Source organism: Calypte anna, chromosome 3 (genome assembly GCF_003957555.1).
Source record: "Calypte anna isolate BGI_N300 chromosome 3, bCalAnn1_v1.p, whole genome shotgun sequence".
Lineage (NCBI taxonomy): Eukaryota > Metazoa > Chordata > Aves > Apodiformes > Trochilidae > Calypte > Calypte anna.
Genome location: NC_044246.1, coordinates 41,910,430 through 41,936,918, shown reverse-complemented (window position 1 = coordinate 41,936,918; position 26,489 = coordinate 41,910,430). Strand labels below are relative to the sequence as shown.

The window sequence follows — 26,489 nt, the reverse complement described above, 5'->3', positions numbered from 1 at the left end:
CGGAACAAGCTGAACTCTTCTTGTAATATCCTGCCTCACATGTTTATGGATCTAATACTGTGGGAGGCAACAAGCATTCTGTGGCAGAATTTGGAAAAAATGCTCATTGTCTGTAGTCCAGAAGATACTGACATGATTGAACAGTGCTTGCGTTATTTCTTTTATCAAATCTGATGCTCTCCTGGGAAAATGTTCTCGGGAATTCATTTTATTTGTTTTGGAACACAACCTTTTCTTGAAATAATTCCCTTGATTACTATAGGAAGAGGGTTTCCATTTGGGCTAATTACTTTCAGAAAAGAGGAAGGGAAATCTTGATGTTAAACTTTAATTTCCTTGTTTCCATATATAGCCATCACATCTCTAAATCTCAAGGGTCCTCTCCCAAGTTGCTCAGGGCATGTTGTAAGGAAAGCTAATGAATTTGTTGCCATCAGACAAGGGACTGGAGAAAACCATTATTTTTAGGACCTCATCCCCTTTTATTTCTGTTAGTGCAATTACAAAGTAACAGAAAGAGAATCTACATATTCATATTTGAAATACTGAGTCAAAGCAAAAATATTTTATTGCATCAAACAATTTGATTTAGCAGAAAAACTAGTTTAATTTTGTTTCCATGTTTCTGGTTGGAACATTTGTGAGATTTTGTTTCATGTTCATTTTTTAACAGTTTTCTTCAGTTTTATTATTTCTTTCCAAACTAGCATCCTATTTCCAGACATCCATAGGATGTCTGGATGTCTGAGGGTATTCTATAATGATGAGAAAAGTATGTTTCATGCAAGGAAAAGTAGCCTCTAAAACAAGCATCTGACTATTGGCCAGGACTCCAGCCTTCTCATGCTCCTAGAAATAGCTAACTTGCTGCTCATTTCACTTCTCTTATTTCAATCTAAATGACTAAGAATGGACTTAAAGGCAGCAGTGCTGCTGTGAGAGCTGGAGCTCCTCACAGTTGTGCAGCCCTCTGGCTCTCTGATGCCAGTTAAATCCAGTCAACCTCCACTAGGTCTTTGGTCTGTAGCCTTTCTTGGAAAATTGAAGGAAAGGGGCTTGGCACGAGGTGACTGTTTCTCTCTCTGATTTGCTGAAGGGCAACGATTTGCTGAGCATCTACATCAGAAATGGTTAGTCCTGTTTGGATGTTAGTGTAAGAAGCTCTTGTTATCCAAAGCTGCCAGAAGTATTTATCACAAACAAATCCAGGGAAGCTCAGCTCACCTTACCTCTTCTAAGAACATCTAAGGAAACTGAGATTTCCCTCAGTCAGAGCATGTTTAGCAGCTTATCTTGTTCTGAGGAGGTGATGGGAGCTGGGTGGTGCAGTCCTCTAAGGCAGGAGAATGCATTTTTTACTCACAGGTCATAATGCACTGAAAGCAAACAAACAAAAAAGCCTAAACCCAGTAGTTAGCTTGAGACATGCAAAAGATGAGCTACGAATACTTTTTTACTTCCAGGAAGCTAATTGGAAAAAAAACCTGGAAGAGGGATACAAATTATTTGTTTTAGTTAGTTAGTTGTCTCTAAGGAAAAAAAAAACTTCTGCAGTGAGCATCTTGCCTTAATGAAAAAAAAAAAAAAAAAGTCTCATTTAATTTCAGAACGGCTTTGTGCAGCCTCAGTGGAATTTGCAGTTTAATTATGAAATGTTTTCACTGTCATGTGTCAGTGAGGTTTGGAAGGAAGTTGGAGTGTATGAAAGAATTGCAGAACCCAGATTGAGATGGGAAGGTATGAAAAAGGACTGTGCTTTTAGGAGTATGAGTCAAACTGACGTCTACCGATGTCCTCCCATTCACCATGGAATAATGAATGCTTTTTTTTTCTTTTTTTCTTTTTTTTTTTTTTTTTATAGAGAAATTATCTATTTCTGTGAAGACAGCTGTTTACCTGAGAAAGTTGTTTATCAGAAAAACCTACCTATTGTGGTTTTCTTATTAGCACTGTACTTGAGAAGCATGTACAAGGTGAATTACCTAGCTGACTGGCAAACAATGAATAATTCAGTGTAAGCCAGAAAGTCAAATAAATCTTTCCAAATACTTTCTATCTGCCTACAGAATAGATGACATTGAGAAAGGGGCTGCTTTAGTAATTTAGATCTCTCACTGAAACAATCTGTCTTTCCATCTGAATTAATTTGTGGTCTTTTACAGTACATAATGAAATAATTTTTAACTATAGGTTTCAAAGCATGCTTCAGATACAGATTATGCCCATTTCACATATGCTGGAAATAAATAGAGGAGGACTTGAAATTTTCTAACAGGTCATGCAGCAAAGCAGAGAAAAAGTAGGAGTAGATTCCAGATGTCAAATCTACTGTTCTGGGGGAAAGAAAAGAAAAAAAAAAAAAAAAAAAAGTTTGGATTACAGCCATTTGTGGTCTTTACAGCACCTGGACAATAAGAAAACTGAGATGAGAACAGTAGGGAAAAAATAAAAACCAAGAGATTAGTGCAGATCCTCTGAAGGCCAGAAGACTTAAACAAAGAACAGTAACCTTAAACTGTAATTACTGTTGTCATTTAGTATTTCCACATGCATGATCTGGAGGCTCAGGGGAAATTACTGTGCTAGAGGCTAAGTGTAAAATAATAACAGAACTGTATGGAGGCATTTGTCTCTGGGTATAATCCAGTATTAGTGGTCCTGCCTTTGCTCCTGTCCTTGTTTCCCCATGGCTTATTCCAGCTTTTCCCAGAATGGCACTGCCTTGGCAGCAGCAGATGGAGAAATATGTTTCCCTCTGTATCATTAGTAGAGATTTGAGTGAGAGGTCTTCATTCTTGGGAAGCCGTAACCTAAGAAACTGTTTTCATTTACTGTTTCCTTTTTGCTGTCCTGTAAGCAAGTAAATTACTGCATGAACTATGGAAGTTATCTGAAGGAACATTCTGCAGTTTATACATTTAAAACATAAAAGTGCAGCCCTTACCAGAGGGTAAAATCCAGCATCCCCCCCTCACTTTGCATTCTCACATGGAAAGAAGCAGAAAGTCAGGGAATTGTGTGTCTTTGTGCTATTTTAGACCTACTTCAGGCCTACCTTATCTATGTTACTGACCCCAAATCTGTGTTGATTAGCCAGAGAAAGTTATGGTTTGTCAGAGACACATCAGTGATTTCTTAGCAATTAGGGTTGTGTAGGTGTTGCCTGGTTTTTATTATAATATTTGCTAATGGAAATCAGACTTCTCTTGAGTCTCTGCAGGTAGGAAGCTGACATTTAGCTCTTCTCAGTTCTCCTGCCCCACCTGCCAGGAGCATCAGTATAACACCAGGACAAGGCATCTCCTTAGCACTGATCTCCAACTGCAGCATTGCCTTCAGGCCAAGATGAAGGACTTTTTTGACTGTATTTCCCTCAAATGAGGATGTGGAATGAAATAATAAATAGAGTTTGTAGCCTTTGTGAGGTGATTTGAAACCTCTTTTAATGTGTTTTGCCTGATTGAAACTGCAGGCATTTACCAACCTGGACTAGAGGAATTAGTGATTTTGATGCAACACATAATTAATTATTTCTTTGGGATTTATATGGGTTATGTAGTCCTGAGTTATATTGAGAGAGGACATAGAGGAGTAGGAGGGAACTTTTCCCAGTACTGCCTTTATTTCTTGTTATAATTTGAAAACAGGAAAGGTTTATTTTCTTTTGAGACATATTTTCTATAAGCACCTCAGGAAACTATTTACTAAACAACATAGTAGCTTTCCAGGACTCTGTTTTCATAACTGATCTCAGGGAGAAACAAACAGAATAACCATCTGCTTCCTTTTTCCCTGCCCAAACCATGATCTCAGTTACTTGTGTAAGGTATAATGACCTTGTACTTTCTTCCTCTCTATAATTTTCCTGCATTACAAGTTATGTTAAAGGGAAGATAAATTCCCCTGGAATTTTCATCACCTATAGGCAAGGAAAAGGAATGGGAAAGAGAAGCACCTGAAAGAACGACACATGCCTCAGGTGGGAATGACACTGGGATTTTGGGGGGATATATCTGTGGAGCTAGACATAGGCACCCTTCCACAAGCTCCAAGGCAGAAATTCAGGAGAGAAGACATCTGTAAGATACCATTTACAAGGGGCACCAGCAGTGCGCCTACACTAGGAGGTCTCCAGGTTATGTCTGTGTGCCATTGCTGTTTGCAAAACCTGAACATACAGATTCACATGGCTCTGCTTGCTGCTCCAGCTTCAGAGTGTGCACCCCCTCTGGGCACCCCAATTTACTCATTCCCCTTCAGTATCTCAGGAACTTTTCTTCACCAGTGGGTTGCATCTTCTGATGTGATTTGTTTTCTTTGGAAACAGTCATTCTCCCCCAAAGCAGAGCATGGCAATTTGTCCTCACAGGTCCAGCCCAGCAAATTTGAACTTGAATTTAACCAGAGGGAGGCTTTTAACAGTATTTCTCCTCACAAAGATGGTGTTAAACACAAGAGGTAGCCACTTCTCTAATTTGCAGCAGTAAAGTCTGAAGTAATTTCACTGAAATGAATGAGTGAGTCTATACTTACCCTTGAACAACAAGAGGTGGGATCTGAGTCTTAGCAGTTCTGGAGAACTGAATCTCAGACAAGAAGCCCATACTAAACCTGCCCTGTTGTTCTAGTGTGGTGGTTTCACCTGTTTGTTTTTTTTTTCCCCAGTGGTGATACTGAGTTTAGCTATTCCTGCCTCCTCTGTCCTCAGATCTGTTTCTCAGATACCATTCCCACTTTTCTTGTTACAGGGTTACCTGGTGATGGGATAGGGAGTGTGGTTGCATTTAAAAAGATAGCATGCAAAGAAAACTATTGTTTCAAAGCTAGAGCATTTATAGCTGCAATTCAGTCCAGCGTGGTGTGTGGTGAGATCAATGAGATGGAATAACTTCAACTGGATTGACCCTTCCTTAAATGGAAGAGAGGAATGATAAGGGGCCTTACCCAGTAGAGAAGATGATAATGTTCTGTCCTTTTCAGGGACCTCAGTGTTTATCCTACTTTTTGTTCCTCATTTTGCAGAATATTGTTGTTTCTCTCAGTCTCATAAAATGACATTTTGAGCTGCAACTTTGGCTGTTTCATCCCTTATATAATTCTGCTGTACCTTTGGCAGCACTTCACTGTTGATTATTATCCTTTCCTGGTGGTCATTCGTAGATACAGCTCATCTTGCTCTTAAAGGAAAGGCCCAGAACAAAGTACCTCATCTCTGCTGTTGTTGTGTTGCCAACAGCTTGTCAAGTCCATGATTCTGTCATTTAGCACTGGATATTTGAGACTCCTTCAGACTGCCGTGGCCCACGACATGTAGGATTTTATATCCTGATCGAGGCATCTGTTCAAAATGCCATAAAGTCAATCCTTCTGCTGTAGTAGTTTATTTCCCTGGTTCTCTCTTTGGTTATTGTGTGAGTACTTGTAGTCTCAAGCCACTTCTTTGGTGCCTGCAGAAGCAGAGGTTAATGCTGGCTATTTGGAAGTGTGAAAAGTCCCTAAATGTGCATGCAGCAGGCACTCTTAGAATTAGCCAGGGATTCATCCTTTTTCATACCAAAGAAATGTAATTTTATCAAGGAAGCTTTTCTGTGAAATTTTTATTCTGTGGAAACCACAAGATGAATTGGGACTCAAAGTTTGAACACTAAGGGCAATTTCCATAGAATTTGCATGCATCATTTTTATTGCGTGCTGTGTGAAAACCTGAGCAAATTATTTTCTTCCATGATTTGCCAAACATTTGTCTCAATGGAAATCAACTAGGAAGAGAGAGAATTATATAATGTGGATTGCAGTTTGCAGAAGTTCATGGAAATCTTTGGTGCTAAGCAAAAGCATATTTAGGGTTTAGTCTTTCTCTGTCTTCAGTGGTACAGCCTCCTTTCAATGCATCTGAACAGAATAGTCCCAATTAATATTGATGCAAATTATGCATGTGCATTGGGAGAAAAATATACTCCAAAGTCTAATTATTTTATGCTAATAACTGAGCTGAAAAGATGCTCCCTCATTCCTGGCCAAAAAAAAAGTATCAATAGTTCAAAGAATGTGCAGCAGGATGATAATTTTTTCACTTCATTTAAACCAGCCTGTGCTTTGACCCAGTGGGGACAAGGGAAAATTCTGGCACCAAAATCCCTGCTAGTGCACATGCAGCTCCAATTAATGAGTTTTGCACTCTTTGGGAGCCAGTTTTCATTGCTCTAGGCAGTGGATAAATAGAGGGGCCTGTGACAAATCTGAACCAGTTATATGTCCTGATCCCTGGAAGTCAAGACAGACTCCTTTTGTTTCTAAGATTTTTAAAAATAATTGTGCAGATGTGCTTTGGAGGGATGCTTGGCCAGCAGCCAGTGGGACAGGCTGCTGCAGAGTATGGGCAGTCATGTAAAAAAACCTCTCTGCTGAGGGGCTTATGAAGAAAACCCATAGAGAATATTCAAACAACACTTCTGTCCTTTGTACTGCTGTCTCTGTGATAAGCTATGGAGGGTTTCAGCTGGGATAAGCTCCTGAGTGTATAAACACTTGTCTTGGTCTCAAAGGTTTTTCCCTTCCTGTTGATTCTCTGTGTGACCTGTCATGTTAGGGCCAGCTCTGTATCCCATCATGGTATTTCTTCCCCACTTTTCTGACCCCACCACTGCCTTGTGTTAGATCTGCCCACAATCTCATGCTAGATGTGATCCCTTTTGCCAAATTACTTCATGTCATTTTGACTTCCTTGTCAAGAAAAGAATTGCAGAGTGTGCCCAGGGGGAATGTGGGGATAGGTTCAATGGACTTCTTAAGCCAGGCACGCAGCAGTTCAGAGGCAGATGGGTTGTTTTATGCCACTCTGGCAGCCAGATTCTAGGATAAGCTTGGAAAAGTGCCCTGATGTAGATCTTTCTGCCTTGGCCATGTTCTCTGCCTTGGTGCCAGGCACCAGGGAGCTCTGCAACTGTGCTTTCTGCAGGCTCTGTGATTGAAAGAGTGCATTTGAAGATGACAAAAAGCATTTCTGATGTATAGCATGTCATGACAAGGTCAATCCTTTAGAAGTGTTGCATTCAACACTGATCTGAGTAAAGGACAAAAGTATAGGACATGGACTGTTTCTTTCCTTTTTTTGTAAACCAGTTGCTTATTTCCCACTTTTCCTACCTTTCCTCTTAATACAGAAATTATTCCGATGAAACTGTTCTGTTATGATGCTTCCTCTGTGGCAGATGGCCTGTCCCTGACAGCTGTACGCTGCTTACCCAATGCTGTACAGCAACATGGGCACCCATAAACCTCTGAATCCTGGAGCTGCAGAATTGGAATTGCGTTCAACTGTGACACAACCTTTACGGTGTGCAGTCTGACTGATAGAAATCATCAGTGGCTTCCTACTGGGCTGGGAGAGACATGCATGGGCTCAAGCTCCCTGTCTTCTTTGTCCAGTGTATTTATAGCAATAAAGAAGTTAGCTGTGCTATAAACAGCTACTCTGCTGTTGAGTGCATGAGCAGATACATGAATGTGAGCAGCAGCATAATTGTAGTTTTCCCTCTGTCACAGGAATGGCTTCTGTTTCGTGTCTGGCTTCTAGTTATGAAATTTCCTGAGAGAAGACATTGTACAGCCCACGTAATTCCCACCAGGTGGCACTTTAGGAAGATCAGTGGTTTGCAATGCTGTATCGCATCTCTACTGAGACAGCAACAGAGCTCTGAAGGTGTTAAAAACGGCCAAGAAAGGCTCACTAATATATCACCACCTCTCATACGAGCCTTGAAGTTTAAGTATTGCAGGTTTGAAATATTAGAATAAGCTTAGACTTTTTGGCAGTTGTTGCTACATCACTCCAGGCTTGGCAGCTTTGTGAAAATAGGCTTTGTGTTTTATTAAAGCTAAATGGGCTTTCTGCAGATGTCATTACCACCTGGCTGGGGAGGTGTTGACAGCAGTGGGCAGCAATCAGAACTAGCAACCTGCCTGGAGGGTGCAGTGGGGACCTGAGTCACAGAACCAGAGACTGCAGGAGATGGCACAAGGACATGTGCCCATTTGTGATGGCCTCCTCTGTCTGCACAGAGGTGCTCCCTTTCACATTAACTGGGAGAGCTGCCCCTTCAAGAGGTATTCTTTCCAGATTCAAACTGTATCATTTGCTCATGCAGCAGAGAAAATAGGGAAGGGAAAATTGTTTTTACATAATGACAGCACAGAGTAGGTTACAAAAGAGAAGGATGATATTCTGTAGGGCACTCACAGGGCTGCAGCCAGGAAAAATTAATCAAAAAGCACTTGTGCCCTTTCTGAACCCAGGTTTGGGAACATTTAGATTCTGCATGATTGAACCAACCTTTTTTTTCACCGTTATCCCATGAGTCCAGGTTCTGAGGACCTATATAGAGTTCTAAGTAGCTTGTTAAATTCAGACTTTATGGGATGATTTTAAATCAAATTGGTTTTTTAGCTTGGTTCATGTGCTTTATGTAAGAAAACATCACTGACATGACTCTGTCTGCCTTCCTTCCCTCCTAAGTGCCATTGTACCATTTTCATTCTGGGAAGTTACTTTTCAACAGAGATTCTGGAAAAACTTTGGAAGGAAAATTTTTCACTGGTGATGGATCCAGTGGAATCCATCTGTTTGGAAGAGGTCCATGAGCAGCAGAGGAAGCTGAATTAAACCCTTACAGCATGACAGAGGGACCCTCAAACATCTCACACTGCTGTTAACCATGACTAAATGCTGTCACTGGGCTTGCAGGGTAGCTATATAAAAATAATTCTTTTTTTTTTTTTTTTTTTACTTAGATGCTGCTTAGAAAAGGATGCACACAGTAAGAAAGCAAAATAAATGGTATAAAGTATGGGGCAACATGCAGTTCTTCAGTGACTGTGACGTTATGGCATATTTACTGTTAATGTGGGAAGGGGATAATCTGTGCCAGTAATTTCATGAGAGAAAATGTGAATTGTATTTTTCCTAGCAGATGTTTCAAGGCAAATGATGAGCTATTAGTTGAAATTTGAGTGGGAAGGGTGCTGGGGAGAATGAAATGGAAGCATGACAAGCTATAGCACAGGTCAAAAGCCAGCTTTTAAGTGCAGAATAACTTTGGAGACTAGAGCGTTTATTTTCAGTGCTTGCTGCAGAGTTTTTTAAAGATCATATCCTTATTGACTCAGTTTCTCTAAATTATGATGTATATTTCAAGTCTTTTCCACTCTCTATATATGTAGTACACTTAAACATAATGTCTGTAAAGAAAACTAGTATATTCAGGAAGAGAGGATGCATGAACTTAGGGGTACAGCTGCTACAAATTATGCTTTATAACTGGAAATGTATTTTGGGCTTGGGCAATAGCACAAATAAATACACATTTACAAGTCTTATCTGCATCAAGGTGAGTCCAGGGTACACTTTAACAAAAGGCAATAGTTTGGCCTGTCAGTTGAGTCTTGCCAGATAAACCAAATTGAATGGATTTTCTTCCCAAAGTGAAATTTTCTCACAATCCCCACTTACCCAGAGACTTTCTTCATGAAATAAATTAACTTAAAATCAACAGCGTTAGAGGCATCTTTAGCCTGTGAGCACTCCTGTTCCCTTGGGATGTATTAGATATTCATCACTTGCATGGAATCAGCAACCACTCTAGTGGAATCTTTAAAAAGTATGTTATATAAAGGTGGGCTCCGTAGTACCTCTCCTTGTATGGCCAGTGAGCTATTGTGGAGCAGGAAGAAAGTCCTTTGCTGGAAGATTGCCCAGGAATATAAGAAACACTCCAAAGTTATACATGAACAAATGATGACAAAGAGTGAATTATTAAATTGGAAGACTGAGCATCATGTGTGCACCTCTCTTCATTACACCCTGTGCACATATCCAAGAGATAGTCTCTGTGCACAAAGGTTTGCAATCTTAAAGATGAACTGGGTCTGATTCCCATTTAAACTAAAACCCTTTTATACCACAGAAAGGCTGTAAACATAACTTAGACCTTTTTTTGATAACACCCGACAGGTTGATGATGGCCTTTGTAATAGATGAAAATTGCTCCGTGGAAAGACTTTGGCTGCTAAAAAAGGCTAAATATGTGAGTTTTTTCCAAGCATGATGTTTGAAGAAAGGTGTATCTACGGTACTTTGCAAAGGGATGGAAGGGAAGGGAAAACAGTGACAGTAACTTGTTTTGCAAATAGGAAGGGACAGTCTGCAGCCAATAGTGTTGTACATGCATGGGGCCTTATTTCTGTCATTAGGCATACTGTTGCTAATGCCTGCCCTGAAAGGTTCTTGTTCTGACTGATTTGGAGAGATGGATTGGCTCTGTGGCCCAGTGTAAGTGATGAGACAGTGAAGTTCAAAGTTTACCCACAGGCTGCTGATAAAAGTGTCCCTGTGGTCTGCAGTCTCTCCAGATCCACTGGAGAAACTAATGCATGTAGTTATAGCTTATCTCTGGGGATTATTTTTTGTTTTCAGCAATCTTTGATTTTTTATCTGAAATTACTGTCCTGCTGTTTTGCAGTAGGGCATTGTTTGAAATATAAAGTACTTTGCCTTTTCTGCCTTTATATAACATAAAACATAATGTCAGCTTCTCCTGTTGGAATAAGAAAGCAGTCTTTCATTCCTTTGGAAATTTCTTAAGATTTTGAAAATGCTCCTCCTCTCTTGTTGGCTTGGAAATGGAAATAAGAAGGGAGCCCCTAGAATAGCTATCACCTGTGATAGTTTAGATCCTGATATGACATTCGTGCCAAAGCGAAGAGACAGCAGAGGCAGTGCACTGGGAGGCAGTGCACTGCACGTGAAGATATTTGGCTTTGTTTCAGGCCTTTCCCTTGAAAAATTCTATCCTAGAGCAAAAAACCTATCAAAGATGGCATGATCGTACGAAATTCTGGTTTACCACTTGGAATCGTAGAATTTTCAGGGTTGGAAGGAACCTTAAAGATCATCCAGTTCCAACCTGCCTGCTATGGGCAGGGACACCTCCCACTGGATCAGGTTGCTCAGAGGCCCATCCAGCCTGGTCTTAAAAAGTTCCGGGGATGGGGCTTCCACCACCTCTTTGGGCAACCTGTTCCAGTGTCTCACCACCCTCATGGTGAAGAACTTCTTCCTAATATCTAATCTAAATCTACCCTCCTCTAGTTTGAATCCATTCTCCCTAGTCCTATCACTACCTCACATCCTAAAAAGTCCCTCACCAGCTTTCTTGTAGGCCCCTTCAGATACTGGAAGGCTACAATAAGGTCTCCTCAGAGCCTTCTCCTCTCCAGACTGAATAACCCCAACTCTCTCAGTCTGTTCTCATAGGAGAGGTGCTCCAGCCCTCTGAGCATCCTCGTCGCCCTTCTCTGAACACGCTCCAGCACCCTCCTGGACACGTATCCATGTCCCTCCTGTAAAAGGGGCTTCAGAACTGGATGCAGCACTCGAGGTGGGGTCTCATGAGAGCAGAGCAGAGGGGGAGAATCATTTCCCTTGACCTCCTGGCCCCGCTTCACTTGATGCAGCCAAGGATCTGGTTGGCTTTATGGGCTGCAAGTGTACACTGATGGCTCATGTTTAACTTCTCATCCATCAGCACTCCCAAGTCCTTTTCCTCAGGGCTGCTCTCACACCACTCACTGCCCAGCCTATATCAGTGTTTGGGATGGCCTGGATCCAGATTGTCACATGGAATGCCTCAACTTGTCATTTGCCATTGCAGGCCATCCATACTCAACATTGCTTTTACACTGCAGCCTAAACAGCTCGCTTGCATTTCAAAGTAGAATCTAGAGGAGTGCTATTGATTGCTTAGCTGAGCAGGTTGAATGTGATCTACGGCCTCCTCTTACACATTGATTCCTTGTCTCTTTACTTACTGCTTCCTGAATGTCACTGGACTGTGAGAGGCCTGCTAAATGGACAAAAATATTGATTTCTTTTCCCCTTCTTTTATTTTTTGAAAGCTCCTTATTTACCAAGCACTGAACTACTATCAGGAAAACAAAAGGTCACAAAACAAGGCAGAAGCAAGTCAGGTCTTGCATCATTCTTAAAAAAATATGAACTTGTTTGAAACACAAGTTCTTTAAATTGTTTCTATCAAGAAAGGTTAATTGCCTGAGTCGAACCTTTGAATTCAGGCTTTCACCTTCTCATTTTACTGTTGTCTGATGGATGCTGAACTTCTGGGGTAGTTTCCTAAGTGACTGTAGTGTTACAGTTTTCAGTGGATTTTTGCAGTTAAATTAGTGAGGAGCCCCAACTATACCAGACTTTGCTGTGCAAGTCAGTCAGTAACTGTCGGAGTTTAATGCTGACTGCATTTTCTCCATGGTTTATTCTACTGGGAGTGTGGTGTTTTTGTAATGTATCCAGAGAGAGGAAAAAATTGCTCAAAGAGTACAGTTAAGCTGGAGTCAAGGAAAACCGAAAAGACATCCCAAGGGAGATTGACTGGGGACACCAAAAGTGTCCTGACACTTTAGTATCTGATGGTCTTAATATACCTTGATGGTCTTAATATAACTTAGTAGTGTTTGTGGAAGCAAATGGGGCTGGTTAGAGAAAGTGGAAGACTGGAATTTGTCCAGAACATCTAAGTATAATAAGTGAAAAAAACCATCTGGTCCTTGGTATTTAATGACACTGTTTCAAGTAGTAACAGACCAAAAAAAGAAACAGCAAGGTAGAGGGGTGGCTAAGAATAATGAAAATTTGACATATTTTACAGTGGGCTTGACATTTCCCAGAAGTACACGCAATTCTCAAGCTGTCTATGCTTGTCATTATGAAAATAGCCATTTAAAAATGCATAAGGCAAGAATGATACAAGTATTCATGGAAAGATACGCATTTTTGCTTTCACAAAATCTTTCCATTTGAAGACACTGTTCTTCATGTGTCCTTTGCTTAGAAATTACATGTAAGGTTGTGTTGCTAAACTTCATGTTTCAAACGCCTTTTGCTTCAACAGCTGCCACATCTTTGCTATAGCAGCTCTCACTTCACCTACCAAGAAGTAACTTGAGTCCCTGTGCAGAAAACTCCCCAGGGATTAATGGATACAGGCAGAAAAGGCACTTGGAGAGTCTGATTTCTTCAAAAATACAGACTATCAGTTTCAAACATCCTACTTCTCTTTCAGAAGGAGACCAGTCTTGACTCGAGCTGTACAGAAGAAAAAAACATTATTTAAGTTGATCACCTCATTGCTAGGTTGGCTGTTTTGGTTTTTTTTTTTCTTTTTTTGAATACCATGGAATCCATATCTACTGTATATTATCACTGTGTCTGTCTTTTTCCTCTGGCATTTGGCCTTAATTCTTGTGTTCAGAAGGTCTTGATTCTTGATGTTGGGATTGGGTGTACTGTTCCCCTTTGGTGCACCTGCTGATGTTGTTTAGTAAATCTGTCATTTAGGCTCAATATGACAGTCATTTAACTGCAGGAGCTCACCAGAACAATTAACTCTCTTCTGTCAAAACGAGGAGCTGATTATTTTGGCATTCACAGGAGCATAGAGAGCTCAGTTAGAGTGCTGCAGTTGCTGGCCCTCACGGAGCAGTATTGCAGTCAATTGGTTATTTTGTTAATTTGTTCTGCATCAGTATCCTGCTGGTTTATTATCATCCAAGTGACTTTTTTTGTGCCATGCATAAGTACAAATATATTAAAAATCAATACTTAAACCTTTTTTTCTTGTAAGGATCTCATCATCCATGGGTTATCTTGTTTGATACATGCCCTTCACTCTGATTATGGTGTGGCTAGCAACTTTTCCATTGTTTAGTCACATACTAATAAATAGATGCTCCAATATTGCTCTCTGCTTAATCTGGTATCCTAATGAAGAAGGAATGTATGAATTAGGAATGGCTTTTATTGCTGATAAATAAGCCAAATTTTGATACCATATAATGCATGCTATTTTAGTAAAAAAAATTTCATTCCTTCATTAGTTTCTAGTAAGTGTCATGCTGCACAGGCTCAAGTAATTTAGAGATGCTCTTATCAGAAGCCTTAGTCTTACGAACACTGGTTTTCCTGCTTCAATTAGAAAAATAAATATTTAAAAAATGGCATGAGGTTGCATTGTGTATTGGACTGGGGGCTGGATTCCAGGTCTGAATTTGACACAAGCACAGGGGACTATGGCTATTATAAGATCAAAATGTTTTTCTATTATTTTCTACTATTGCACGTGCAAAGATGTTCCTTCCTGTATGTGTTCTTGAAAGATATGACCTGTGACATGGTATTTAATGCATTTATTTTATTGATGTCATAGGAAAGCCTGTTTTTCTTTAAGAAGAGATCCATAAGACAGAAGCAGAATTAGATGTGGTCCCTCTCCTGATCTACACTAGATATGAAAGCACAAGTTTCCAGCTCTGGAAAAGCACCATTTTTCTAGTGTAGATACCCAGCTTGCAAGAAGACTAGGATTCTCCTGAGTCAGCTATCTTATTTATTTAAATGTTATCTGCTCCTTGGGATGATTGCTTTCTAGACTCATTTTCATCATGAGAAAGGCAACTTCTTGCCTCATGCAGGGTAAGATACGTATACATGGCAATTATAAATGAGGCAATTTGTCTCCAGTGTAAGGAGGAGGCTACCAAGACCTTCCCTAAACCTTTTGTCTGATTTCATGACAGAAATGCCTAATATTTTCTAGATGTATTGTATGGATTATGACCGCTAATGAACAGGAGGAGAAAGCCCTTGTTTCAGTAGTAAAAAAGAGGCCTCAGAATTTCTGAGACTGATACATCTGTGGATGGTAACAACCCATGCACCTATTCTTCATGTGAAATATTCAGAAAACAGACAGAAAACAGAGTGGTTTTAGTTCAGAGAAGGCTGTATCTCCTTGAGGCATGTATTTCCTCATCTCAGGAAATTATAACATAGAGAATAAAGTATATTTGTGAAGATGGAGCAAACCAGACAAATGAGATGATTCTGCAGAGGGAAATCAGTCTGTCCTATTTCTGCAAATTGCTCCCCCACTTCCTCTAGGTTGTCTTAAAGAAAAACCAGGGATCTGAAGCATTGCTTTTTCATTAGTAAAAATCCTTTTGTACTAAATCCTAAACCAGTGCCTTAATGCAGGAGGTCCTGCAGAGCCAGCAAGCTTGTGTGGGAGCACAAACGCATTAAATCTTTTTCTCTGGCATCCCTCAAAGGGAGGGTTGGCTTCTGTTCATAATTATTTTCTGTCGTGACAGCTTGGGGTTTGCAGTTGCAAGCAGAGATGCAGGGGTGGTGACGGAGGAAGGCGGAATGACAGGTGATTGCTCTGTTGTCTCCATGGCATCACGGAGCCTTATCTTAGAGTTATCAGTGTGCTTATATCTTTCTTTACTCTGTACAGCTCACCTCATATGGGTCCTACTTAAACATTATTGTCTTTCCAGCTTCTTTTGTATATTAGGTTTTTTCTTCCTTTTCAGTGTGCTCTGATTTTAATCAACCTGCACATGTAATGGAAGCATATGTATAAATGAAATCACCTACCAATTCAGAATTTTATCATTTTGCACCTTTTTTTAAGGAGATAGAATCCATACAACTGCATTTTTAGAAACACTCAGTGCTGCCTTTTCAGGGCATGTACAACCCCATCTGTCTCACCAATTGTTGATACTAGGTTTTCAGGGTTAAAATGAAAGAATATATCTCTCTGGAAAATGGCTTTTAGTCCCTAACAGTTAGATCCCAGTTTCATCTCAGTCTTCAGCACCTCACCAGGCAATGTTTTTTCAGGCTTCTGCTTTAATTAACCAAGACAGGACACCTCCAAGAATGACTCAACTGACTCAAGATCTGGTTTAGCATTTGGATTAATTTTTCCTCTGTTGATTTTGACTGACACAATATGAGTTACTGTGACACATCGATGTAGCTCCTGTATACATATTTTTAATCAGAAATGCCAGTGTCACATGAAGAAGAGGTTCTCTGGGTTATTAGACTTATTTAATAACCATGAATCTCTCTTCAAGAAATATTAAGAAATGTTAGAAGTCTTACAGGCTTTTTGTTGCAGCTCAAGGTATCCCCAGTTTATGCTTTTAGACATTCTTCTTTGATCAAGAAGGCTAGGTTTTTGGTATGTTTTAAGTTAGATGCTGGGACTCTTCATGCTATCTCAGTTCCAGGTGTTGAAGAGTACAAAAAGAGTATGCCAAACTTGACAACATTTTTGCAAGGTATGGGAATATATTATCATATAATTTAAATCCAATTACTACCATCTGGTGGTCTCCCTTAGGAGTGCCCTTTTACAAGTGTATAAATAAGATGATTGTGGTCTGACATATGTAGTTCCTGCACCCCAAGATACTTGTTTGTCTAACTCTTATTATTTTGTACAGTGTTTACTTAAATACTTTCGTGGATTTTGCTGTTCAGAAAGAAAAGGATCTCTATAAAAATATGTCTACTTGTGTTTCATGACCAGCTTTTTCATAGCTTACACTTCAGCCAGTGTGGTCAGTTTAGTGACTTCTTTGCCACTTAGTTTTTCCTGTCAGTGTATTTAATTAGCACTTACTTATTGCAAGGATAATCCCTGAAAATATATCACTTTACAGGAAATGTTTTTTGAGAACCTCAGGAGTATGATGAAATCACACAACACCAGATTTTTCTCTCAGCAAACCTCTTTGGCAGGAAAGGCTATCTAATATTCTTAAAATACCCTGGAGAAAAATTTGGAAAAATACAAGCATGGTTGAGACTTACATCCTCATTTTTTCAAATGCCTGCAGGTTGGATCAGTGACATATTGAGAATTAATTAAATAATTTTAGCTTCTAATAACAACAGTGTTTTGATTATGGTGGCAGTGAAAAAGAGAAGTATGGGAAGAAGACCCATTAAAATAATGATGCTTGGATAGAGGCTCTTTCTTATGTAGATTGTTGGATATCTAAAATATGTTCAAGCTGTAGCTTTCCTCTGGATAGGAACCTTCTGGGTATCTCTCCCTGACAGAGCCATTGTAGTAGTCCTGGAGGTTTCTACCTCTGCCATTTTTGACTAAATTCCATCACTGATTTAAAAGTTGCAAATGCTTACGAGACACAAAAAGTGTGGTTTCATAATCCTTATCTCTCATGAAAGCAAGGTTAAAAAACCATTGTATATGTGGTTGAGCTAAAAATGTAAAATGTAACTCTTCCAGGTAAAGAAAGCTGTGCAACAGGAAGGCTTCAGCAGAAGGAAGCGAGGATATAGAGACATCAATGACATTGACATCAATATGAATGATCCTTTATTTACAAAGCAATGGTACCTGGTAAGTTTTGAAAGAAAATCACAGTAATCATAACTAAATAGTTGACGTTCAAGCCATTCTCTACTGTTGCAGTGTTTTGCTAGGCTTCTTTCTCAGTATGCGACAAGAACTTGGGAATGGATTCAAAGCTCAGTCCTGTTGGTTTTAACTGTACGAATTTTATGCTGGGACCCAGCACACTTCAATAAATTTCATTTCAGTCAGTGGAAAGATCCTTAGAAGGTTTGAAAGAGGAACTGTATTTCCTGCTCCTAACAATTTCTCTGTAAGATCGTGTGTTCTAGCTTTTGTCTGGATTCACCCAATGCCCTAACACGTTTAAGTAGAAAAGTCCTTTTTTTGGTCTAAAAGATTCAGTGTTTAATCAAATCTTGTAAACAACAAAGAATTGAATTTACCCAGGGTTGTTTTGTTGGGTTTCTTTTGTTTTACCTCTACATTATTGAAGTAGATACATAGACATACAGGTGAGCACTCCAAAACAAATGAAGAGTACATGCCAAAGATACATATAAAGATATGAAAAAAAAATTTAGTGGCTGTGAAAATGCATCTGTCAAGTAAAAAAAGCTATTCTTCCTTTTTCACTCATTTACTAGATTAACACTGGTCAAGCAGATGGGACTCCTGGACTTGACCTTAATGTAGCTGAAGCATGGGAGCTGGGATACACAGGGAAGGGAGTTACAATAGGAATTATGGATGATGGTAAGTAAAAACTTGTTGCTAATTGAGTATTTTAATTATTTGGGTTTTTTTCCTATGTGATCATAGTAAAAAGTTTTTTTTAAAAAAAAAGTAAATTGTTTTTAAAAGTAAATTGTTTATAGTGGTGAGACTACCAGCCTCCATAAAGAATTTGAGATCTTCAGGAAAAATGTTATGAAGACTTCACTAGGGACACTGAATCATGGATATCCAAGCATTAAAAGCAGATTGCAGTTATCACTTAGATATCTTCTATGGCACACTATAATGGCCATTAAGCCAAAGGAAAGACTCCCCTTGACTTCTGACTGGGGGATGTAATTGCCATGCAAAAAGTACTTATGAGACCGTTTTCTGGGTTACGTTATTCTCAAAGTCATACTTGACAGCTGAAATAATTAAAACTTTCATGCTAAATGTCAATAAAGAGCTGAATATTAAATATATAATAATTTGAGGCTAAGATCAGGGAAGCTAAAGATAAAAGGTACAGTTGATATCACAGCTGTCCTATTTGTGAGTTCCTTGCTGAACTACAGGAATTTCGTGCAGTTTCTCATCACTTTTCTTTGAGATAAATTTTAAATGCTTTCATTTTAATAACTAACTAAAATTAATACTAATAAGTAAACAAGTAAAATGTCTGGATCCATATAAATAAAATGCCTGATTTTCTATGTTCAACTGAGATATAGTCTCATATGACTGTTTCTCAGCTGCTTAATCCTAAAAGAAGTTTTGTGTAGAAGTAAGAAAGATGCAGAGATCTGTATATTGGTGAGAGATAAATCTCACGTGAGATATGACCTCTCATGTGATGTCATGAGAAATCACAATTTCACTGATCCCACAGGGGCAGCTTTCAGGATAGCTAATCATGACTGTAATGAGTTTGATGACTAACTGAGCTTCAGGTCAAATAAAACTGTTGGCCCATCAGACCCAGCTTTTAGAGGAAGGGGTAGTTTGCCTTATATTCACTTCCAGTAACCCTGGAAGAGAGCACCTGAATACCATGGTTCTTCATGGAGACTTTTGTTGTCCATCTACCATTTGGATCAGTAAGGCTCTCCACAGATACAGGGGTCTCTTCATGCAAATCTACGTGAAGGGGAGTAATCAGAATAATTGTGATAATAATACAACAGTCTCCTTGCAGATAAAACTGAGCATGTAATAGTGTGGTGGTTGGAGACATGGGGCAGAGTAATGATCAAAAGGTAACGTGAGATGGGTGGCTGTTGTTATTTAAACTCATCTTGGTAAGTAAATAAGATCTAGTCTAGAGAACAGGTCAGTAACTTTTGTTACTAGAGCTCACCTGTTCAAATGGCACCTGGATTTTGACATAAATTAATGAAATAAATGAAGACTCTTAGCTAGAACTGCCTCAGAAATGAGTGGTATCCCCATTCAGAAGTCCATATTTATAAACTGGGATCTCACTTCAATCAGTTGCATTGTTTGCCATGATAATTTTCCTATGGTTGCAAAGGAAACTTCTTTTTTCACTGATCATTAGAATTTTTTGTTGAAAAATCTTAAACCCTTTGCTTCTGTTTTGTCATTATCTTATTGCAGGAATTGATTATCTGCATCCCGACCTTGCATCAAATTACGTAAGTGCATGCTCGCCTTTCCTGTAAAATGTGGATTTTCTTATTGCTATCGTCCCTTTGCTACAAAATTTTAGATATTGGAGTATCAGTACAACTGAATTTCCTATTTTACAGATGATACGTTTCACATTGAAAGTGGCAGGCTAAAAATGGGGCTGCCTGTGCAAGGAATGGAAAGGTGACAAGGCTCTTCGGGGGGGTGAATGGCAGTGTTTCCTCACATGAAACAAGCTGCAGCTTGTAATGTTAGATTTAGGGCAGAAATAAGTAACCTGGGAGTTGGCTCTAAATCCTGCTATTAAGATGCAGAGTGCACCTGACACTTGGAGGGCCACAGAGCCTTTGAAAGCTCCAGGAACAGCTTAATTCCTTTATAAACAGGTGATTTGATCCAAGGCTTCAAAGCACACACTTGTGGGGCAGATTGTGTATTCTCAGCACACGCTGTGCCAGTTGATTGTTCCTCAAAACTACCTTGGGCTCCAGGCCTTTGGACTGGAGGGCTTTTACCACTCTTAGCTCCTCCAGGCTCTCCTCAACCCCTCTTGGCATTAACACTCCTATCTGAGCCCCTAACAGGGCTCTCAGCACCCCTGGACTTAAGTTGCCTTTGTGGCACGCTGCTCTCACACCCTGCTTGTGGTGGTTCTTTGGGCAACAGGAATCAAGAAGCCATGGCCCCTTTCTGGGAGGGGTTTGCAGTGTCCTCTGCTCTAGGTCTTGCTCTTCTCCAGAAGGCTTCTTCAGCTGAGCAATGTGGGTTTGTTTGCATCTGCAGTTACTGTGCTTGGCACTGGTGGGGGCTGTGCCTTGAATACTGTGGTTCAGCTTTGGGCCCACAAGCACATTGAAGGTTTTGGAGCGAGTCCAGAGAAGGGAGGCAAAGCTGGTGAAGGGTCTGGTAGAGTACTCTGGTAGAGTAAGTCTTACAAGGAGCATCTGAGGCAACAGGAGTTGTTAAATCTAGAGGAGGCTGAGGGGAGACCTTCTTGCTCTCTCCAACTACCTGAAAGGAGGTTAGGTTCCCCTCCCAAACTACAAGCAATGGAACAAGAGAAAATGGCCCCAAGTTGTTCCAGGGGAGGTTTAGAATGGATGTTAGGAAACCATTCTTAACTGAAAGGTTAATTAAACACTGGAACAGAGTGCCCAGGGAGCTGGCTGAATCACCATCCCTGGAGGTGATTAAAAGAGGTCTGGATGTAGTGCTTAGGAACATGGTTTAGCACTGTATTAGCTTAATGGCTGGACTTGATCTTAAAGGTTTTTTCAAACCAGAACAACTCTATGAGTCTATGAAAAGAAAAACAAAGGCAAGCAGAAATTTTCTTAAAACTAGGAACCATTCAGGTATAACAGCTCCAAAATGAGAAAGGACGAGACAATTCTTTTATGTATGTGCAACTGGAAAAAAAATAACATATAGGAGAAAAATCTACTTGTTGCAAGTAGCAAAGCACATTTGGTAGAGAATAAATAAATGGCTATAGAATGTGTTTACTTTGGGCAAGGAATTTGGGAAATAGCTGACCACAGAGGTAAAGTACAGGATAGGCAGTTTCATTCATTATGAACTGGTTTAACTTCGATAACAGGTAATTAAACTCTGTGCCTTGACTGTAAAATTCTCTCCCAAGAGGAATAATTCAGTAGGATGTTCCCATAAATTGATACAAATAAAGAAGTTTTTAAAAGGCACCCTTTTTCGCAGGAATTATGATCTGTATGTATGTTCTAGCACATGATCTGGGCAAAGCACGTGCTTTTTACTCACTTCTCAGAACCAGGTTTGCTCAAAGTATTGGGAATATTCTGGTTCTAACAGTCATGTCTCAAATAAACAAAATCTGCACGCTGTATCTGAGATAATGTCAAATATGAACAGTTCTGTTGTTATCAGTGAACCTAGGATCATGCTAAGAAACCAAAAATAGATTTCTCAGTAGTACAGTGTTTTCTCTTGTAATTCTAAAATATTTTCTGTCTGGATAAATATTTGTTAGCCTTAACAGAAGAGTATTGGTTTCAGAGTGACAATATTGAATATTCTGGAAATTAATGGAAAATGACATGGAGAAGGATGAAGCACAGACATGATGGTAGAAATCAGAAAATAATGGAACTGGAGGGAAATCTGAGAGTTCAGAAAAGAAATGTTGGGATGAAAAATGGGGAAGAAAATCTGCCTCGGTATGGTAGCAAAAAGCCTTTTATGGCAGTTGTGAAAGACTTGTGTGGAGACTGATCTTGAGATGGGAATCCAAACAGTTTTGTCCAGGAATTACTTTACCTGAACAAAGAGCTTCCCAACAATGGCACAATGGACCAGGCTGTAAAGGGGCAAAAGAAGATTTTCTGGCCAATGCTAAATGCAGAATTAGGCCTGGCTTGTGCCTCGCAGATCAATAGCCAGGCACATGGGAGAAAAGGCTGAAAAACAAATGGTTGGTTAGACAGTCATTAAAGGAGCACCAGAAACCCCATCTGAAAACCATAGTTTTAAATGAGATACCATTCCAAATGCTTAAATACAGAAATGCAAAAATATAACCTGTCACATGAAATCTGTGCTTCATGTCTGTCACAGCACCTGGGGGGGAGGAAGCAAAAAAAAAAAAAATCAAGCTGGAATTTGTATTGTTCTTTTTTTGCCTAAGATTCACTTTTAATCTGTGCTGAATATACTAGAGGACCCAGCAAGGACACGTGCTGATAAATTAGCATACTATATGCAAAGTGGCTACTAAAAGAGTAATAATTGGTAACCAGTAAGAGGTGCTGGCACCTCCTCACACAGAGCTGGCTGGAGCTGCTGTGTCTGAGAGGTGGCTGGATGGAGGGCAAGGTTGACTCTTGCTCCCACTGCTAAAATCTTCCGTCTCCTCCCTTGCCCAAGTGCAGCACAGTGGTTGCAGAGCTTCCTTCACCTACACTTGGCCTCTCCTCCTCTGGCTCCAAGACTGCACAGGCTTCCTGGAGTCCTCAGAGATCCTGCTCTGACAGCATCTGCTGTGTCTGAGAGACCACGGGTGCCTTTTTTCCCAGGAGGCAGTAATTTGGGCATGAACTAAAGAGGGGGATTTAAATTTGGCTGAAGGAAAGATCAGTTGAGACAAAAATGCAGTGAAATGAGTCTCTTGAGGAATGAGTTGTTAACTTGCTTAGTGCTGGCAGAACAATTGCACTCATCTTTGTACTATTCCTATACCACACATTCGGTGTTTCACAGTGTGTGCATTTTGGGGCAGCTTCCCAGTTACATTGTTTATTAATAGGAAGTTAAAAGCCTATAGCTTATGTTTCTCAAGTGTGTAAATGCCTGCATACCCTGGTGATGTCTGTATATGTTGCTTGGAAAATTGGGAGCAATTAGAAAGTCTCTCAAAGGTGGTTGTTGGGGTTTTTTTTGGCACTCAAGCATTTTCAAGTATAAAAACCTGGCACTGGTTTCTCAGCTTAATTTGACTTTTTAATTTCTATTTGCCGGTTTTCTTACTTGAATAGTTTAATAGGGGTTAGCACTCAGACAAAATGAAGGGTCAGAGAAAGGAAAGAGCTTTCTAAAGAAAAATAACAATTTGCGTTTTCTCCTAGAAATTGCTGAACTATGACCTGTCATATGGAGTGCACTTGAATTTGTATTTTTCCTTTTAATTTCTGAGCTTTACTGCTTGAATAATCCGTTTCTATTTTTAATGCATTTTATTACATGGAAAGGAGCGTGCCTGCTCAGGGTCTAGATGGACTGTCCTCCTAGCACTCTCCCAGCTTGCTGCAGTATAGCTACTTGTTTTTCTGGAATCAGAGCGTTATGGCAAAGCTGGAATTTTCCATTCTGCACCATGAATGCAGAGAGACTCATTGTCAAACGATCAATATTTTCTTCCAAGCCTTGGAAATCCTGCAGAGGTTCAGCCTTCAGGAAATAATTTTTTTTCTCACAAAAAGAGCTCTTCATTACAAAGTGATAATTAAAAAGCTGAAGCCTAATATACTCCATGGTTTTCTTTCAACTCAGACTGTACATACAAAGCCATCAATTTTCAGGGCTGAATTCTCCAAGATCCAGCATCTGAGTGAAAAAGAGAAGTGAGGTACTAAGGCTGCATATTAGCTATGCCTAATAAAAGAGGAGGGGGTGGATGTCTACATTACAAATTTCGGTACATTTTGTCAAAGAAAGACCTGAGGGACCAAGTGGGGATTTGTTGTGTCATGAACAGAAATGTTAAGCTCATCTCTCTTGTATTGCAGTACTTTTCTACTTTGCCAGTGTCTGCTGGTGAAGGTCAGTGTAGCTGCATCATCCCATTTACAGCAGGGAGCTGATCATCTAGAAGTGGATTTGTCCCTGATTGCTAGTGAGGAAAATCAGGATCCCACCAGGAGTAAAAAATTGCTGGTTTCAGTGTCCTAACTCTGCCTGAAGCAGAATGCTTGCTTTAAAAAATGGAGAGGGAAAAGAGAGCAAGACAAACATTTACAGTAGGAAAAGTGTAGGTGACTGTGTGAATATGTGGCTTTTTTGTTTAGTACTGGTACTTGTAAATTGAGAATCAGGCAGCAGTTCTTAGTAGTAGATAATAATATAAAATATTTAGATGAGAAGAAAGATTTTGAAATCGGTGGAATTGCACATCTGTAATGTTCACAAGCAAACATGGAGTCATCCCAGCAGCACTTTATTGCTGTCCTTTCCCTAACTTTCTCTGTATCATGTACAACCTTCTGTTCTGTCTCCCGAGGCCCCTGCCAGCAGTCACTCAAGCTGTACTCAGGAAAGCATTTGCTGAGCAAAAAAAGCCATGTGTAAGGAATGAGAGAAGGCTTCCCAGAGTTACCCTGGGGTTAGCTGAATTTTTCTGCCATTCCTTATTTATGTGTGAACAGCAGGTCATCTTGCTGCCTTCTCTTTCCACTTTGGTGACATCTCCAAAGCAGTCTCTCTAACAACTTTTGGTAACTTGTCACCAGCTAATGTGGTTACAACTTCTCCCTGCCTTGCTGGGAGGCAAACAGCAGCATATTTTTGGAATAATTATCTTATCACATAAGCAGAGAAGCAGGGAAGTATGTTCTACTTCTGTTCTGAGCTGCGATTTCCATTGTTTGGTAGAGGAACAAAAACATTATTGACTAATCTTTACAGCCACAAAAGAAACAAGAAATAGTACAGGCAATAAATTATACATTGCAATATGTGCAGTGAATCTTACAAACAGCATAAAAAGTCTTCTTTATTTTAGAAAGTCACTATTTCCTTTGTTAGCATGAATTTCTGAGTATGCCTTGGCCTCCCTGCATGCTAGCAAAAGGACCAGCAAATTGTTGTGGAAGCTGATTGCCTAATCTCAATGATTTAGCACTATTAACTCATTGGTGTCTTCACTAAAATCACTGGAGCCTAATTGTCAGCTTTTGTAAGTTGACAAAGCCATTGGCATCTATTGAACCATGTTGGTTTGACATCGATAATCTTGCCCCACAGAAATCCCAGCTGATGTAATTGCCCAAGTCAAATAGAGTTCACCTACAACTGACGATGAGAAAAACATTGCCTTTCCAAGACAGAAATTTGTTGGAAACCCTCTGATGACCTTGAAAAGCTCCCAGTCTCTGCACTGTCATTAATATAAGCCCAGGGGATCCACAGGGAACATAAAGCTGAACCATGGCAGAATCAGGCTCATCCTTGCCTGGCGTCAGCAAATGGTTAGCTACAGCATGATTTCCAAAAGGTCCTGAGACAGTTACATTGCCATTTCCTACTGCGTTTCAAAAGGTTATTGAGCATATGCACTAGACACTTAATGTCTATAAAGCTTTACTGCTACTACATCAAAAGTATTTTATGGGAAAACTCTGCATGCTGGCCATTGATGCTTTTACCTATTTTTAGTATTGGTGTTAAAATTATACATAGATTACCACAAAATAAGAGACAGAATGAACTGTTTTGGATATTTCAGCACTAGCTGGATTTTAGATTGTTTGGTTTCACTTGAGGTTTTGATGTTGCTTTGAGGTTGGGTTTTTTGCTCACAGGTTTTCTAAAATAAGCATCAGAGTAACAGTTAAAAATTTTCAGCCACAACCTGTGATAAATTCACAAACAATTCTTCTATCAATACTGAAAATCTAGTAAACACACTGATGGATGATGCTAAAGTAAGTTGCAGCAGAAATTTTGTCAAGAGATTGTTGAGGCAAAATGAAACCTCTTTTTTTGCCAGGGCAGAAGGATGGATCAAGTGTTTAAATGCCAGGCTGACTGATGCCTTAGCAGCTAAAAGTGATGGCCTTCTGTTGGGCTACTTATGCTGCTCAGGTGGCTTCTGGCAGCTAGGATGCCGGTTTTCACATTTAGAAGATGATCATTCAAGACATGCAAGACAGCAATGTTTCACTGGAATAAGTTAGAAGCTGCTGGGAAGGGACTGAAGTTACCTGTGTCAGACTTGACTGTTTTCTTCTTTATGTTATTATGTGCAGGATCAGCTTCTGGGCTCATCTCTCTGTACTGTGCAATCTGGGGGTTTTTTAATCTGAATGTGTGAAAGGCTGAAAAAGAGATGCTGCCTTCTCTCATCAGATCAGCCAGGCAAATGTGGTTCTCTGTGCACTTGAAAGGCTGTGCTGGGTTTGTCACATAGAGAAAATGCCTCACATCTTGGAAAACATAATGGGGTCCTGCAGACAGTCCTCTCCTGCTCCCAACAGTAACTGGTTTTGCAGGTAGGTGCCACAGGGTGCTCATATGCTGCAGTCTAAGATGACTGTACAGTTCCTCTTTTCTGCCTTACAGCTACTTAACATGAGCTCTGCTAAAAGGAGAGAGAAGCCATGATGCTATGTAAAGGAGATGTCA

The 26,489-nt window shown here is 39.9% G+C and overlaps 1 protein-coding gene across 1 annotated transcript in view; it reads left to right on the top strand.

The window, feature by feature from the left end:
- PCSK2 (proprotein convertase subtilisin/kexin type 2) overlaps positions 1-26,489 on the top strand; it is a 101,783-nt gene that overhangs the window by 32,560 nt on the left and 42,734 nt on the right. Inside the window, exons 3-5 of the mRNA XM_030448334.1 lie at positions 17,181-17,294; positions 17,894-18,002; positions 19,584-19,621. Of these exons, the coding sequence (XP_030304194.1) occupies positions 17,181-17,294; positions 17,894-18,002; positions 19,584-19,621 (261 nt within the window). The remainder of the gene's footprint in view (positions 1-17,180; positions 17,295-17,893; positions 18,003-19,583; positions 19,622-26,489) is intronic.